At 41.1% G+C, this 11,603-nt stretch overlaps 2 protein-coding genes across 5 annotated transcripts; both read right to left on the bottom strand.

Moving 5' to 3' along the window:
• Window positions 1–450: 450 nt before the first annotated feature.
• On the bottom strand, window positions 451–4,063 carry txndc15 (thioredoxin domain containing 15). Of its 2 annotated transcripts, XM_041895186.2 has the most exons (6): window positions 3,853–3,876; window positions 3,396–3,451; window positions 2,870–3,318; window positions 2,105–2,268; window positions 1,634–1,764; window positions 451–1,091 (listed from the first exon to the last, which is right to left on the bottom strand). In XM_041895186.2, the coding sequence occupies exons 3-6, from the start codon at window positions 3,266–3,268 to the stop codon at window positions 895–897; spliced, it is 891 nt and encodes a 296-aa protein (XP_041751120.1). In that variant the 5' UTR covers window positions 3,269–3,318; window positions 3,396–3,451; window positions 3,853–3,876; the 3' UTR covers window positions 451–894. The 2 variants fall into 2 exon arrangements, with proteins under 2 accessions (XP_041751120.1, XP_041751121.1); XM_041895187.2 differs by lacking the exon at window positions 3,396–3,451 and having other exon boundaries at window positions 3,853–4,063.
• Window positions 4,064–9,244: 5,181 nt separating this feature from the next.
• On the bottom strand, window positions 9,245–11,026 carry LOC121579119 (UPF0461 protein C5orf24 homolog). Of its 3 annotated transcripts, none has more exons than XM_041893428.2 (2): window positions 10,668–11,026; window positions 9,245–10,080 (listed from the first exon to the last, which is right to left on the bottom strand). In XM_041893428.2, the coding sequence occupies exon 2, from the start codon at window positions 10,033–10,035 to the stop codon at window positions 9,424–9,426; it is 612 nt and encodes a 203-aa protein (XP_041749362.1). In that variant the 5' UTR covers window positions 10,036–10,080; window positions 10,668–11,026; the 3' UTR covers window positions 9,245–9,423. The 3 variants fall into 3 exon arrangements, with proteins under 3 accessions (XP_041749362.1, XP_041749359.1, XP_041749360.1); XM_041893425.2 differs by having other exon boundaries at window positions 9,245–10,041; window positions 10,668–11,025; XM_041893426.2 differs by having other exon boundaries at window positions 9,245–10,038; window positions 10,668–11,024.
• Between the last annotated feature and the right edge of the window lie 577 nt (window positions 11,027–11,603).

Raw genomic sequence — 11,603 nt, 5'->3', positions numbered from 1 at the left:
CTGATAAAAAATCAACTCTGAAATTGCTTATATGGGATGTTTAATGTCCAAGTCCTCTTCAAATTCCAGGATATTTCAAGTCCTAATGTAGGCAGGCCTATGTAATGAGCAAATAAATAATTGTACCCCATGCACTTGCTTTGTTTTGATTCCGCTGCACATCTAGCCCAAGACGTACTCTTAAGGAGCCTACCATTACGCCTTAATGTCCAAGGACCTTAGACTGGCTCTGGCAGTGAAAACAGCTAAATACTCCCATCTAAACGTGAATTGATTCTCGATTGTGATACCGTTCTAGAAACATCAACATCGTGTTAATGTTCAGACCAAACATTGGGGCTCTTAACAGAACCCGCCTTCCTCCAATGACTCTTATGTGTAATGTAAATGGGACTGAGAGTCATGATCACGGGCTAGGTTAAACCCTGCATTTAAAACATCAAAAACATGTTTCATTTTACACTTTTAATCACAACACCATCAAAACAGTTGGAAATAAACAGCAGGTCACTCTGACTCATTGAACATGTGTGTTCAAACATCCAAGGGGTAAATTCATTCAGCAAACAATTATGTATATCCATATCACAGCAGCTATGTTACAGCGAAGGCAGCAGTTAACACCGACAACCATCAGAGCTGAACTGGCGCTGTCTTGGGCTCTCCAAAATCTGGGTCCGTATTTGTAAAGCGTCTCAGAGTGCGAGTCCTGATCCAGGATCCTCCCAAATCTGATTCGTTACGAGCTGTGGACAAAAAAAAACGGATCCTAGATCAGCGCTCCTTATCTGAGACACTGTCTGAATACAGGTCCAGATTTACCACACTTGTGCCCAACAGCTCTCGCATTGAGAGCAACTTTATTCACAGGGCATACAGTCTGTGGGTTGTGTATTAGTCCTGGTGCTCATGCTCTTGGCCTGGGATGAGCCAGCGGATGCTGTCAGTCCGTAGGATGGCGTAGGTGGTAAAGCCGGAGATGAACAAGATGGAGAACACCAGCAGCCAATCAATACTCTTCACTGGGACATTGGGAAGAGGTCCAGAGAGGTCCTCCTCTGTTACATTCTGATCTGGGCTCACTTCGAAACCTCAAGAGACAGATTGAACAACAGTTTTAATGAATTGCAACGACCCCGTCTTTCAAATATTGGAAGTACATTTATACATTTACATTTAAGTCATTTAGCAGACGCTCTTATCCAGAGCGACTTACAGTTAGTGAATATATCTATTTTTTATACTGGCCCCCCGTGGGAATCGAATAATAATAATAATAATAATATGCCATTTAGCAGACGCTTTTATCCAAAGCGACTTACAGTCATGCGTGCATACATTTTTGTGTATGGGTGGTCCCGGGGATCGAACCCACTACCTTGGCGTTACAAGCGCTGTGCTCTACCAGCTGAGCTACAGAGGACCACGCCGATACGAAATATATTTTGGAGTTATTTCCGTTTTTAAATAAAACAATAGATTCATTAGCAATGATTAAAAACATTAAATTACAAAGACTGCATGGGGGCTTTAAGGATTACATCATCATCCTGAACTCTTTCTCATTATGAAATACTACACATCCACTTCTAAATGATCAGGGACTGATGCCTCGTCGCCTTTGTTTACATACCCGTCTGATTAGCTATGAAAGACACCAGAGTCTCCAGGGTTCTGTCTGTCTGGTTGAATCTGGCCATCGGTTTCACACCTTGAAACAGGAGGATGTTGGGAACTGCTACTGTTCCGAACCTTGTGGAGAGACTGGAGAGAAACGCGTTGCAGAAAAAAAAATATATAACATAAGTTATTGTTACGCTCAACACAGACAGAAAACTAAAGTAGCCTTTCTCATTGTGTTGGACGTAAATGAGGATATGTTGATACACTGGTGCAGGGCTCTTCAAACCTGTTCCTGCAGAGATACCCTCCTGTAGGTTTTTGCTCCAACCCCAGTTGTAACTAACTTGTTCAGTTTATCAGCCAGCTAATTATTAGAATCAGGTGGGCTAGATTAAGGTTGGAGTGAAAAACCTACAGGACTAGGTCTCCGGAAACAGGGTTGGAGAGCCCTGCACTGGTGTAAAGTATTTTGGTAGTTTACCTGCTATGCTGGGAGGCGTCCAGTGCCAGGAAGTGCATGCTGGGGAAGACCCGGGGCAGTGCGTTGAAGTGAGGTGCCAGATTGGCAGAGAACTGGCACCAGGTAGTGAAGAATAACACCAGAGAGCACTCTGTGCCGTTTACATTCAGGAACTCCATCAAGTCCTGTATGGAGAAATAAAATCCCATTGGACATAGATAACAAGTTATCTTTGAGGTCTATGGCAGGGGTGTCTCTAGTCTCTATCATGAATGGCTGTAGTGTGTGCCAGGCCTTTGTTCCAGTCTGGACCACACCATGATTAGTTAAATCAAGCTGAGCTGGATCAAAAACCTACAGAAACTGTTGCACCCCAGGACTGTCTTTCAGACACCCCAGGACTGTCTTTTAGACACCCCACGACTGTCCTTCAGACACCCCACGACTGTCTTTCAGACACCCCACGGCTGTCTTTCAGATACCCCACGGCTGTCTTTCAGACACCCCACGACTGTCTTTCAGACACCCCACGGCTGAGTTTCAGACACCCCACGACTGTCTTTTAGACACCCCACGGCTGAGTTTCAGACACCCCACGACTGTCTTTCAGACACCCCACGGCTGAGTTTCAGACACCCCACGGCTGAGTTTCAGACACCCCACGACTGAGTTTTAGACACCCCAGGACTGAGTCTAGGGAGTATCAAGGCAGTGGGACCTACTTTTTCGGACACACTAGTTCATGTCATGATGCATACAGTTAAACAAACCCAGACATCTGATTACCTGTGAGGCATTTAGGACCTGTACTGTGAAGTTGTCCATCCCTGTGATGTTCCTTTTATCGCAGTTTACTTTGTAAGTCTTTGTAGTTTCTGTGGAGTTCTGTTCTTCATTTGCCATGGCGTCTACGTGGACCATTTCCAATGTGACTGGTTCCATGGGTTCTGAATTCATGGACTCTTCTTTGTTCAAAGGTGAGGGACATTTTGCCTCATCATCGCAGGGTGGCGAGAACCCTGTCTGAAAGTCTTTCACATTCTTGGGGATCAGTGACTCGATACCTGCTGGGTTGACAGGTAGTTCGGTTCCCATTACTGCGTCTGCGATCTCTGCAGTCTTGTACTGCCTCTTTGGCTGAGACTCAAGGTCCTCCATTCTCACAAATTTGGGAATATTTTCCATGTCAGAGCCCACATCCTCAGAGAACTTGAATTCTGGTAGTTCATCATTCTCTGTAAATAAAACAGGTACATATTATTACATCCTTTCAGAAGTTAACTGTAGAAACCACATTATGGAATCAACTTACTAGATGTGTTCAGCTGGTTCCAATAATTAGGCTATTGGCAGATGAATACACCATCACTGTAGACGAGGTAGAACGAATAAGAGCCAGCATACACCACTGATCTATCCTGAATGTGCTTGCTTGTCAAATACGACCAGAGATTTTGGAGTATGTTTCGCACCTTCCTCTCTGACACAACCAACTACTAACGTTAGCGCTAAATGGTAGAACTTTTATGACCTGCACAAGATACTGGGGTAAACGTCTACCTAAATATGCAACAACAAAAAAATAGCTAGAGCTATGGTACCAGGTACCATTTGAGACTCCATTACACAAGAGCAAGTAGTGAGATAGCTAGCTTGCAAATTTGCTGGCTTTATAGTTTAAACTAAACAGTGATAACTTGCTCGCTAACTAGCTACATCAAAAAACAAACAGCTAACGCTAGCTAACTGCTGGCGTCTCCTTCTCTTACCTTGAGCTGTTACTGACGACTCTCTCTTTATTTCAGAAACATAAAGCGTAAACCATACAATACATGTCAATATGAGTCTACTTGATATTCTCGACATCATTACTATTAGCTACAACAATATATATATATAAGTTACGGGCATTTATGATAAGTGGAACCAATGTCGTGAGTCGCTGTCCGAATCAAGCAATGCACTACTGTAAAATGTAACTTCCGGGTCAATACATAGAGATTGGGCACGTTCGACATTGCAGCCGACTTGAAAGGCGAGTCGAGACTGACTGATCTACAAATCTCCTTGCATCATAAAACCTACTCAATACGACTTGTAGATCAGTCAATCAGTCACAATTTCCCCACGTTACATCACGGTTGTGATGCTCTCGAACATTGCCAATGACAGAGACAGGTTCTGACCAAATGACTGTATGGTTCTGACTCATAGAATGATAAAAGGCATCTAGAGGCCAAAATGCAGTATTAGCTGTGGTATTAACAAAGATTTATTTTAACCAACCCTCATTGTTCTATCTGAGGCGCCATTGAGGGCTTCCACCATTAAATGTAGTCAACTGGTTGGGACTTCCAACTTCATTTGCTGATCCCTCCTGATAGAGTCACGTCCAACCGGGTCATCAGGAGGGATCAGCCAATCGTGAAGAAAAAAATGGACTACTTCAAAATGGAGATTGCCTCAATGGCGCTACATACACCATAATGGGAAGTATATAGGGATGTACTGTTTATCATTCTCCATGGGTCAATACCATCTTTGGACCATAGAAATAGAATGAATAGAACGGGTTTGGAACGTCTAACCCTGGCAATTTGACTGTTAAACTCATGGGTACACTCACAATATCTGCCTGGTATTGTGATGCAATCATTTCCATGGTAATGTAGAATGTTCATTTAAATGATGCTAACTGATGTGGCTTATGCAATGGAATGTATTTTTTTGTGATGTCAGTTGAGTTGTTTCAACAAATCACAGCACAGATTGATGGGTACACTTCCTGCTTTTACTTCGTGTTTTGCTCCTATGGGCAGAGACAGAAGAGGAAGGGAGACAACCCACTCGCTGTTTTTTTTCTGGTTCAATGAAAGTCAATGAACTAAGCAGATCAGACCCAGCTGCTATTGCATTGGTGTCTATGGGAGACCCGCCCCGTTAAGTAGACCGGAACTGACCATTTTTAATGGTAAATGGAGTGAACCATCTTAATTTATCCACCAGCTTTGCTATAGGTACTCTCACAATGGCCACCAGTCCACCCATTAGGAGAATTAACGTAGCAGGTTAGAATAATTCAGTTAAGGTTAGGGAAAATGCTCTCCTAACCTGCTACGAAAAGTCACTTCTGGTCGTAGCTTAATCAAAGTGGCAAGTTTTTAAGGAGTCCCTTATGCCATCATTGACTTGAATGGGGATGTGTGTTTTTAGGGAGTCCCTAATGCCATCATTGACTTGAATGGGGATGTGTGTTTTTAGGGAGTCCCTAATGCCATCATTGACTTGAATGGGGATGTGTGTTTTTAGGGAGTCCCTAATGCCATCATTGACTTGAATGGGGATGTGTGTTTTTAGGGAGTCCCTAATGCCATCATTGACTTGAATGGGGGTGTGTGTTTTTAGGGAGTCCCTAATGCCATCTCCCGAGTGGCGCAGTGGTCTAAGGCACTGCATCGCAGTGCTAGCTGTGCCACTAGAGATCCTGGTTCTAATCCAGGCTCTGTCATAGCCGGCTGCGACCGGGAGACCCATGGGGCGGCGCACAATTGGCCCAGGGTAGGGGAGGGAATGGCCGGCAGGGATGTAGCTCAGTTGGTAGAGCATGGCATTTCCAACGCCACGGTTGTGGGTTCGATTCCCACGGGGGGCCAGTATGAAAAATAATGTATGCTCTCATAAGAGCGTCTGCTAAATGAATGTAAAAAAATAATGTGTTCTATTTCCATACTTTGGAATTGGTCAATACCAGAGAGGAATAACACATTTGTCAATACTGGGCTGCGTTTGAAATAAGAATTATTTTGCAATGTTTATATCATATTGTGAAGCATAATCTACTTTATACACCCAATGTAAGCTGTATTGCAATACTTGGAAGCACGAAGCATCTAATGACAGTCAAGAAATATATTTATAATTAGTTTATTACACAACTTTCAACACTCAACAATCATGCAGGGTTAGTAAAACAATTAATACAAATTCATATCATAGTGATTACAATGTGTTTATAGCATGGGCCTTACATTTCAATTGAAATAACTACTTAAAAGTTCTGAGAAGGAAGTGTGTCGTCGTGAAAAGTTGCTAGAAAAAAAATTTGCAACTGAGATCCAGACAGAAAAAGATAACCCCATGTAAACAGTTTGACATAGAAATGATTAACAATGATAATCAATTTCCAATGGGTAAAACATCTTCCCAACCATTCATGTTTTTTGTCACCTGTAAAAAATGTCAGTTTCATATTTCGGACTGATTGGATGCAGTGATAGGCCTAAGTAATTACAAGTAAATGATCGCCTCTGTTTATACAAGATAAAGGTTCAGATAGAGATACACGATTAAGGTTTACAAGATAAATGTTCAAAATGTCCGATAATTGAAGTGGAACTAACTCAATGTTATAAATGCATTATTAAGTTTGATCCATTACAGAATGCAATAAAATGAATACCCACATGGATAAAACTTTGTGTTCACAAACAGATTTCAAGCAGAGTGATGAAGCAAATATTTCAAATAGAGGACTCTGGTATAGAAATCAAGTATACTCTTATGTAACCTGCACTTATGTAGAAATGGGTGTAACCTATGTATGAATAACAAGAATATTCACTAAAACACCAAAGCAGAATGTACCATTTTAACCGTTATATCATAAAATAACATTGTGAACTTTTAACTAATATATTTATATTTCTTACCAAACATTGTTTTTACAATGTCAATACCTAACCCCATCGCAGTAAAGGCAATGGCATGTTACAATACACATAACAACACAGTAGAACATTATATAATATTGTGAATACTGTATGATAATAAACAGTGAATGTAATATGAAACATTGCTACATAAAGCACTACCTAAAAGGCTTTTGAACGTATTGCAATGCACAATGAAAAGCTCTTAGCTTTTCTATTAGTTATGCGCCTATTGTTTCTGCGTTCAAGGACTATAATGCATATACTTTTTTGCGCAGGGTACATAGCGTATACATCTTCAAACGGAAATTGAGTAGCAATTGTATTGATTATACCTGTAGTAAATATAGAAGATGTAAATACGTGTTTTTTTTCTCTCCCCTATACAAGTTACAGAATGTTATATGTTAGAGGATTCATTTTAATATTTGTTCAAAATATCTGATTAGTTGTTATGGACTACTTTAGCGTGCTCTCACTTAAAAAAAATATCAAGCTGGAAGGCAGACAACACATGATTCTTTGGTTAAGATGATAAACACTGTAGATTGATTTGAACATAGTAGTACCCTATGTCATCATTATTCAATAACAATTATTTATTTATTTTACATCCAAATGCAACTAATCTCTCCAATGGGCAAAACATAACGCATTGGGGGGTTCTTCAATGAGAAGGCCTCAAGTGCTGTACACAATTCAATAATAAACATGATCATATTTGAAAGAATAGTATTATTTTATGATGTGAAAACACTTTGTTACTTTGTATTGAAAACGCGTAATGCAAGTTATTATTGTTATTATTATTATTATTGTTCAAGATGGTGATAGAGAATATATCATAACACAAAACATCAAACTGATTATTGCACTGAAAATGGACAACACAGGACAGCTGACACTATCCTGAGGTGAAATAGAAACAGACCAAGTTAGAGGAAGCGTTTCAGGTTTTCTACAAAACACAATAACCCGGCCATTCCCATAAGAAGCCCCAAAAAACATCCCCTATTCAACAATACCTTGACTCTCCAAAAATATCCTATGAGTTCCCCTCAGAAATCACAGCACAAAAAAAAAAACTATGACGCAAGTAGCATATTATTTTAACTGCATGGAAATTGTCATCTGTAATTGGGATTACCCATGTACTATATCGATGTGTTTTCTTCATAGCTATCAAAAATGATCCCAAAAAAAAGTGAATCAAATGTAACAGGTAAACAACACTCCGCACCTATAGAGACATTAGCACCTTTTTTCCGGATCTGTTGATAAAAACAAGTCATTTCACAGTATAAAACTATCTACAGAGACTTCATAGCAGGACAGTCTCAATACATACCCATTCTGATGGTAACACCAAAGACTGACCATCTGCTGTGATTTTTTATCAACAGTGTTATACATACCCATGTTCAAATTCAAAATGTAGATTAATTTGTGTAGACTCATAACATCTTAATTAAGAGATAGTTCTGTTTTTTTGTTTTACTGTTAAAATCAGCATAGAACTCATACTGTATTAGTTCATTGAGAAAAGACACTGCAAACAAAGATTGGACTAACAGGAGTAATTTTCTTAGAGGTGAATTACAGTTCTTTGGAGGAAGTCCTGTGGAAAATAATATGTTAACTTTCTCATGTCAAACAATAACTACTCTAGTGTCCTGTACACTACACCCGCATATCTATATCACATACTGTATAAGGTATACCTCTATCACATACACTGAGTATACAAAACATTAACAACACCTGCTCTTTCCATTACCTAGACTGACCAGGTGAATCAAGGTGAAAGCTATGATCTCTTATTGATGTCACTTGTTTAAATCCACTCCAAATCAGTGTAGATGACGGGGAGGAGACGGGTTAAAGAAGGATTTTAAAAAGTCTTGAGACAACTGAGACATGGATTGTGTATGTGTGCCATTCAGAGGGTGAATGGGCAAGACAAAATATTTAAGTGCCTTTGAATGGGGTATGGTAGTAGGTGCCGGGCGCACCGGTTTGTGTCAAGACACTGCAACGCTGCTGGGTTTTTTCACACTCAACAGTTTCCCGTGTGTATCAAGAATGGTCCACCACCCAAAGGACATCCAGCCAACTTGACGCAACTGTAGGAAGCATTGGAGTCAACATGGGCCAGCATCCCTGTGGAACGCTTTTCGACACCTTGTAGAGTCCATGCCCCGACGAATTGGGGCTTTTCTGAGGGCAAAAAGGGGTGTGATGCAACTCAATATTAGTAAGGTGTTCCTAATGTTGTCTACTCAGCGTAGCGTATAAGCTATACTGTATGTTACAAAGAAAGCCGGTTTGGATAGAAGCATGCACGCCGAAGAGGCACATGCCATTAATAGTACAGGTGTAGCTCAGTTGGTAGAGCATGGCGCTTGCAACGCCAGGGTTGTGGGTTCTATTCCCATGGGGGGCCAGTATGAAAAATGTATGCACTCACTAACTGTAAGTCGCTCTGGATAAGAGCGTCTGCTAAATGACAAAAAAATGTACAAATGTACACTCAACCAGGGAAACGGTACAAAACGGGCCCCCCCCTCTATTTGACAGCACTTTAGGACATGCACCCTTTTTAATCCTCCAACAACGTAGAAAAGCAGGACTTTACTCGCTAGTCTCCTTTTCTTTACGCAAGGGTTCGCAGAGGCCGCCTTTGTTCATCATAGTGTAGGGGAACGCTGCAGCGCTACACGTACCATAGCCTAGTTTGTTGAGGCGAGACAGGGTCTTGATACTGCCAGGGGGCCTTCCAGGGCTGACCTTATAGCCCGCTGCCTTGGTGGTTCCCAGGGGCCTCCCTGGGCTGGTCTTGAACCCGGCAGCCTTGGTGGTTCCCAGAGGCCTCCCTGTGCTGGTCCTGTAACCTGCCGATTTTGTGGTCCCCGAAGGCCTTCCCCTTCTCCCAGACCTGCCCGGGTTTTTCTTCTTCTTGGAGTCCTCTGGCTTTTCGTTGTTCGTGACTCCCACAGCTTGGGGGTGAGGTTCACCGAGACCATTCTGCCTCTGACAGGGCATGGGTTTCAGGGTGTTCTGGGGTGGCAGGGACAGAGGGGGCGAGGTCATTTGCAAGGGAGGGGGCGGGGGAGGTTGGTAGAACTTGTTGGACTGGGCAGTGCACAGGTCAAAGTGACTGGTGGGGTGTCGGCCATCCTCTGCCAGGCACGACGGCCTGCCACTCATGCAATAGTCATTACTGTTGGTCACCTGGCGCATCATCTTCTGCTGGAGAAAACAATGGGATACAAGAGAAAATGCAAAAAACTACTCAAATGTAATGAATAACCTTTTACAGGTCTAATGCTAGCGCGAGTTATGAGCAGATCGAGTAATTCTATTCCGGTCTCATCCACAAACTAGTTGACTAGTCAATAGTGGCATATTGTGTATCGGCTGTTCTGTTAAAATCAGTGCTGATGTAGAATACTTCAAATGAGAGAACTAATGTACTGCACCCATAAGGAATTATTAAAGTATAAAAGTATAGAATATCTTGACTCTTGTAATGGTCTATTGTCAACATGCAACGTTAGCTTCGTTGAACCTACAGGGTTCACTAGTCTCTCATCATGATAAAGACTCAATGATACAATGTGCGCTAAAATGACTAGCCTTCCCAAATCATAGTTGCCTAGTAATGCCTACCCCCTTTTTCAGCTAAATATATTAATCAGTTAGGTGTTCGTTGTATTTTGCAAACAACCCTGACACAAAAGCTTTCGTTTTCACAACAAATTTAGGAAATCACTTGCCACAAGCTCATTTACAAGTAATATGTTCAGAAATGGACGTTTCGACAACATGAAATATGGCAAATTAAAGTAATTCATAAAACCAGGCATTTACTGTACCTCGATTGTTTGTGGATCATGGAATGGAAAGGGTTAAAAATGACAGATCTTCTATCTTCAAATTCTACAGCCGATCCATTTTTCGTAGATCACAAGCGATCGATTACTATTACTAAATCGATAACGCCTTTTGTCAGAGGTGCAAGGAAATGTCGTATTTATAGGTTTGTTGTTTTGCGGGAGAGGTTTAGATGAAAAACGCAGCCATTGCCATTAAAAATTAATAAGGTGAAAGGGACACACTGCGCATGTGCTGTATTGCAAAAGGGGAATCGCAGCAGCAACTCAACTCCAAGCAAATTATGACTTACATTTTCATCGTGTTTATGCCAGTTCTTGAATACATTCGCAATTGTCATATCAACTCATTTCCTCAAAATATCAATTTGTCCCATTATTTGCATGCGCAGTAAAGTTACGTCACACCGTATCCCTCCCAAGACCAAAACACTATTTAGAAAGTAGAAAATTGATCAACGGACCATGAAATAGTTTAAACCACTTTTTCTGCACACTAAATAATTTAGTCCAAAGAAAAAAATGAATAAAAATCAGTTGAGCAGGTTCTTTCCACAATAGGCTATACGTAATAATAATATAATATGCCTTTTAGCAGACGCTTTTATCCCAAGCGACTTACGGTCATGTGTGCTTACATTTTTACGTATGGGTGGTCTCGGGGATCGAACCCACTACCCTGACGTTACAAGCGCCATGCTCTACCAATTGAGCTACAGAGGACCATAATTATTAAGCGATCAAGTTACAGTATATACACAAACCTCCATTGTCCTCATGGTTAAGCTTGAATTCTGTCAATAGGTTTTCATCTTATACTTCACATATAATATGCACCGTTTTTTAGCTACAAAAAAAAACCTAATCATAGCCTGATAGGATTGTCACTACAAAATATTTGTAGAACATCAAATCCAG

Source organism: Coregonus clupeaformis, chromosome 13, assembly GCF_020615455.1.
Source record: "Coregonus clupeaformis isolate EN_2021a chromosome 13, ASM2061545v1, whole genome shotgun sequence".
NCBI lineage: Eukaryota > Metazoa > Chordata > Actinopteri > Salmoniformes > Salmonidae > Coregonus > Coregonus clupeaformis.
This window is presented reverse-complemented; position numbering and strand designations above follow the sequence as displayed.

Excerpts from the sequence above, each read along its gene's own strand:
- txndc15 (XM_041895187.2), bottom strand. The coding sequence starts at position 3,952 with ATGATGTCGAGAATATCAAGTAGACTCATATTGACATGTATTGTATGG. Across the intron at positions 3,319-3,852 it reads GTCGTCAGTAACAGCTCAAG|AGAATGATGAACTACCAGAA; the intron begins GTAAGAGAAGGA and ends TTTTATTTACAG. Across the intron at positions 1,765-2,104 it reads GACGCCTCCCAGCATAGCAG|TCTCTCCACAAGGTTCGGAA; the intron begins GTAAACTACCAA and ends GTTTCTCTCCAG.
- LOC121579119 (XM_041893428.2), bottom strand. The coding sequence starts at position 10,035 with ATGATGCGCCAGGTGACCAACAGTAATGACTATTGCATGAGTGGCAGG.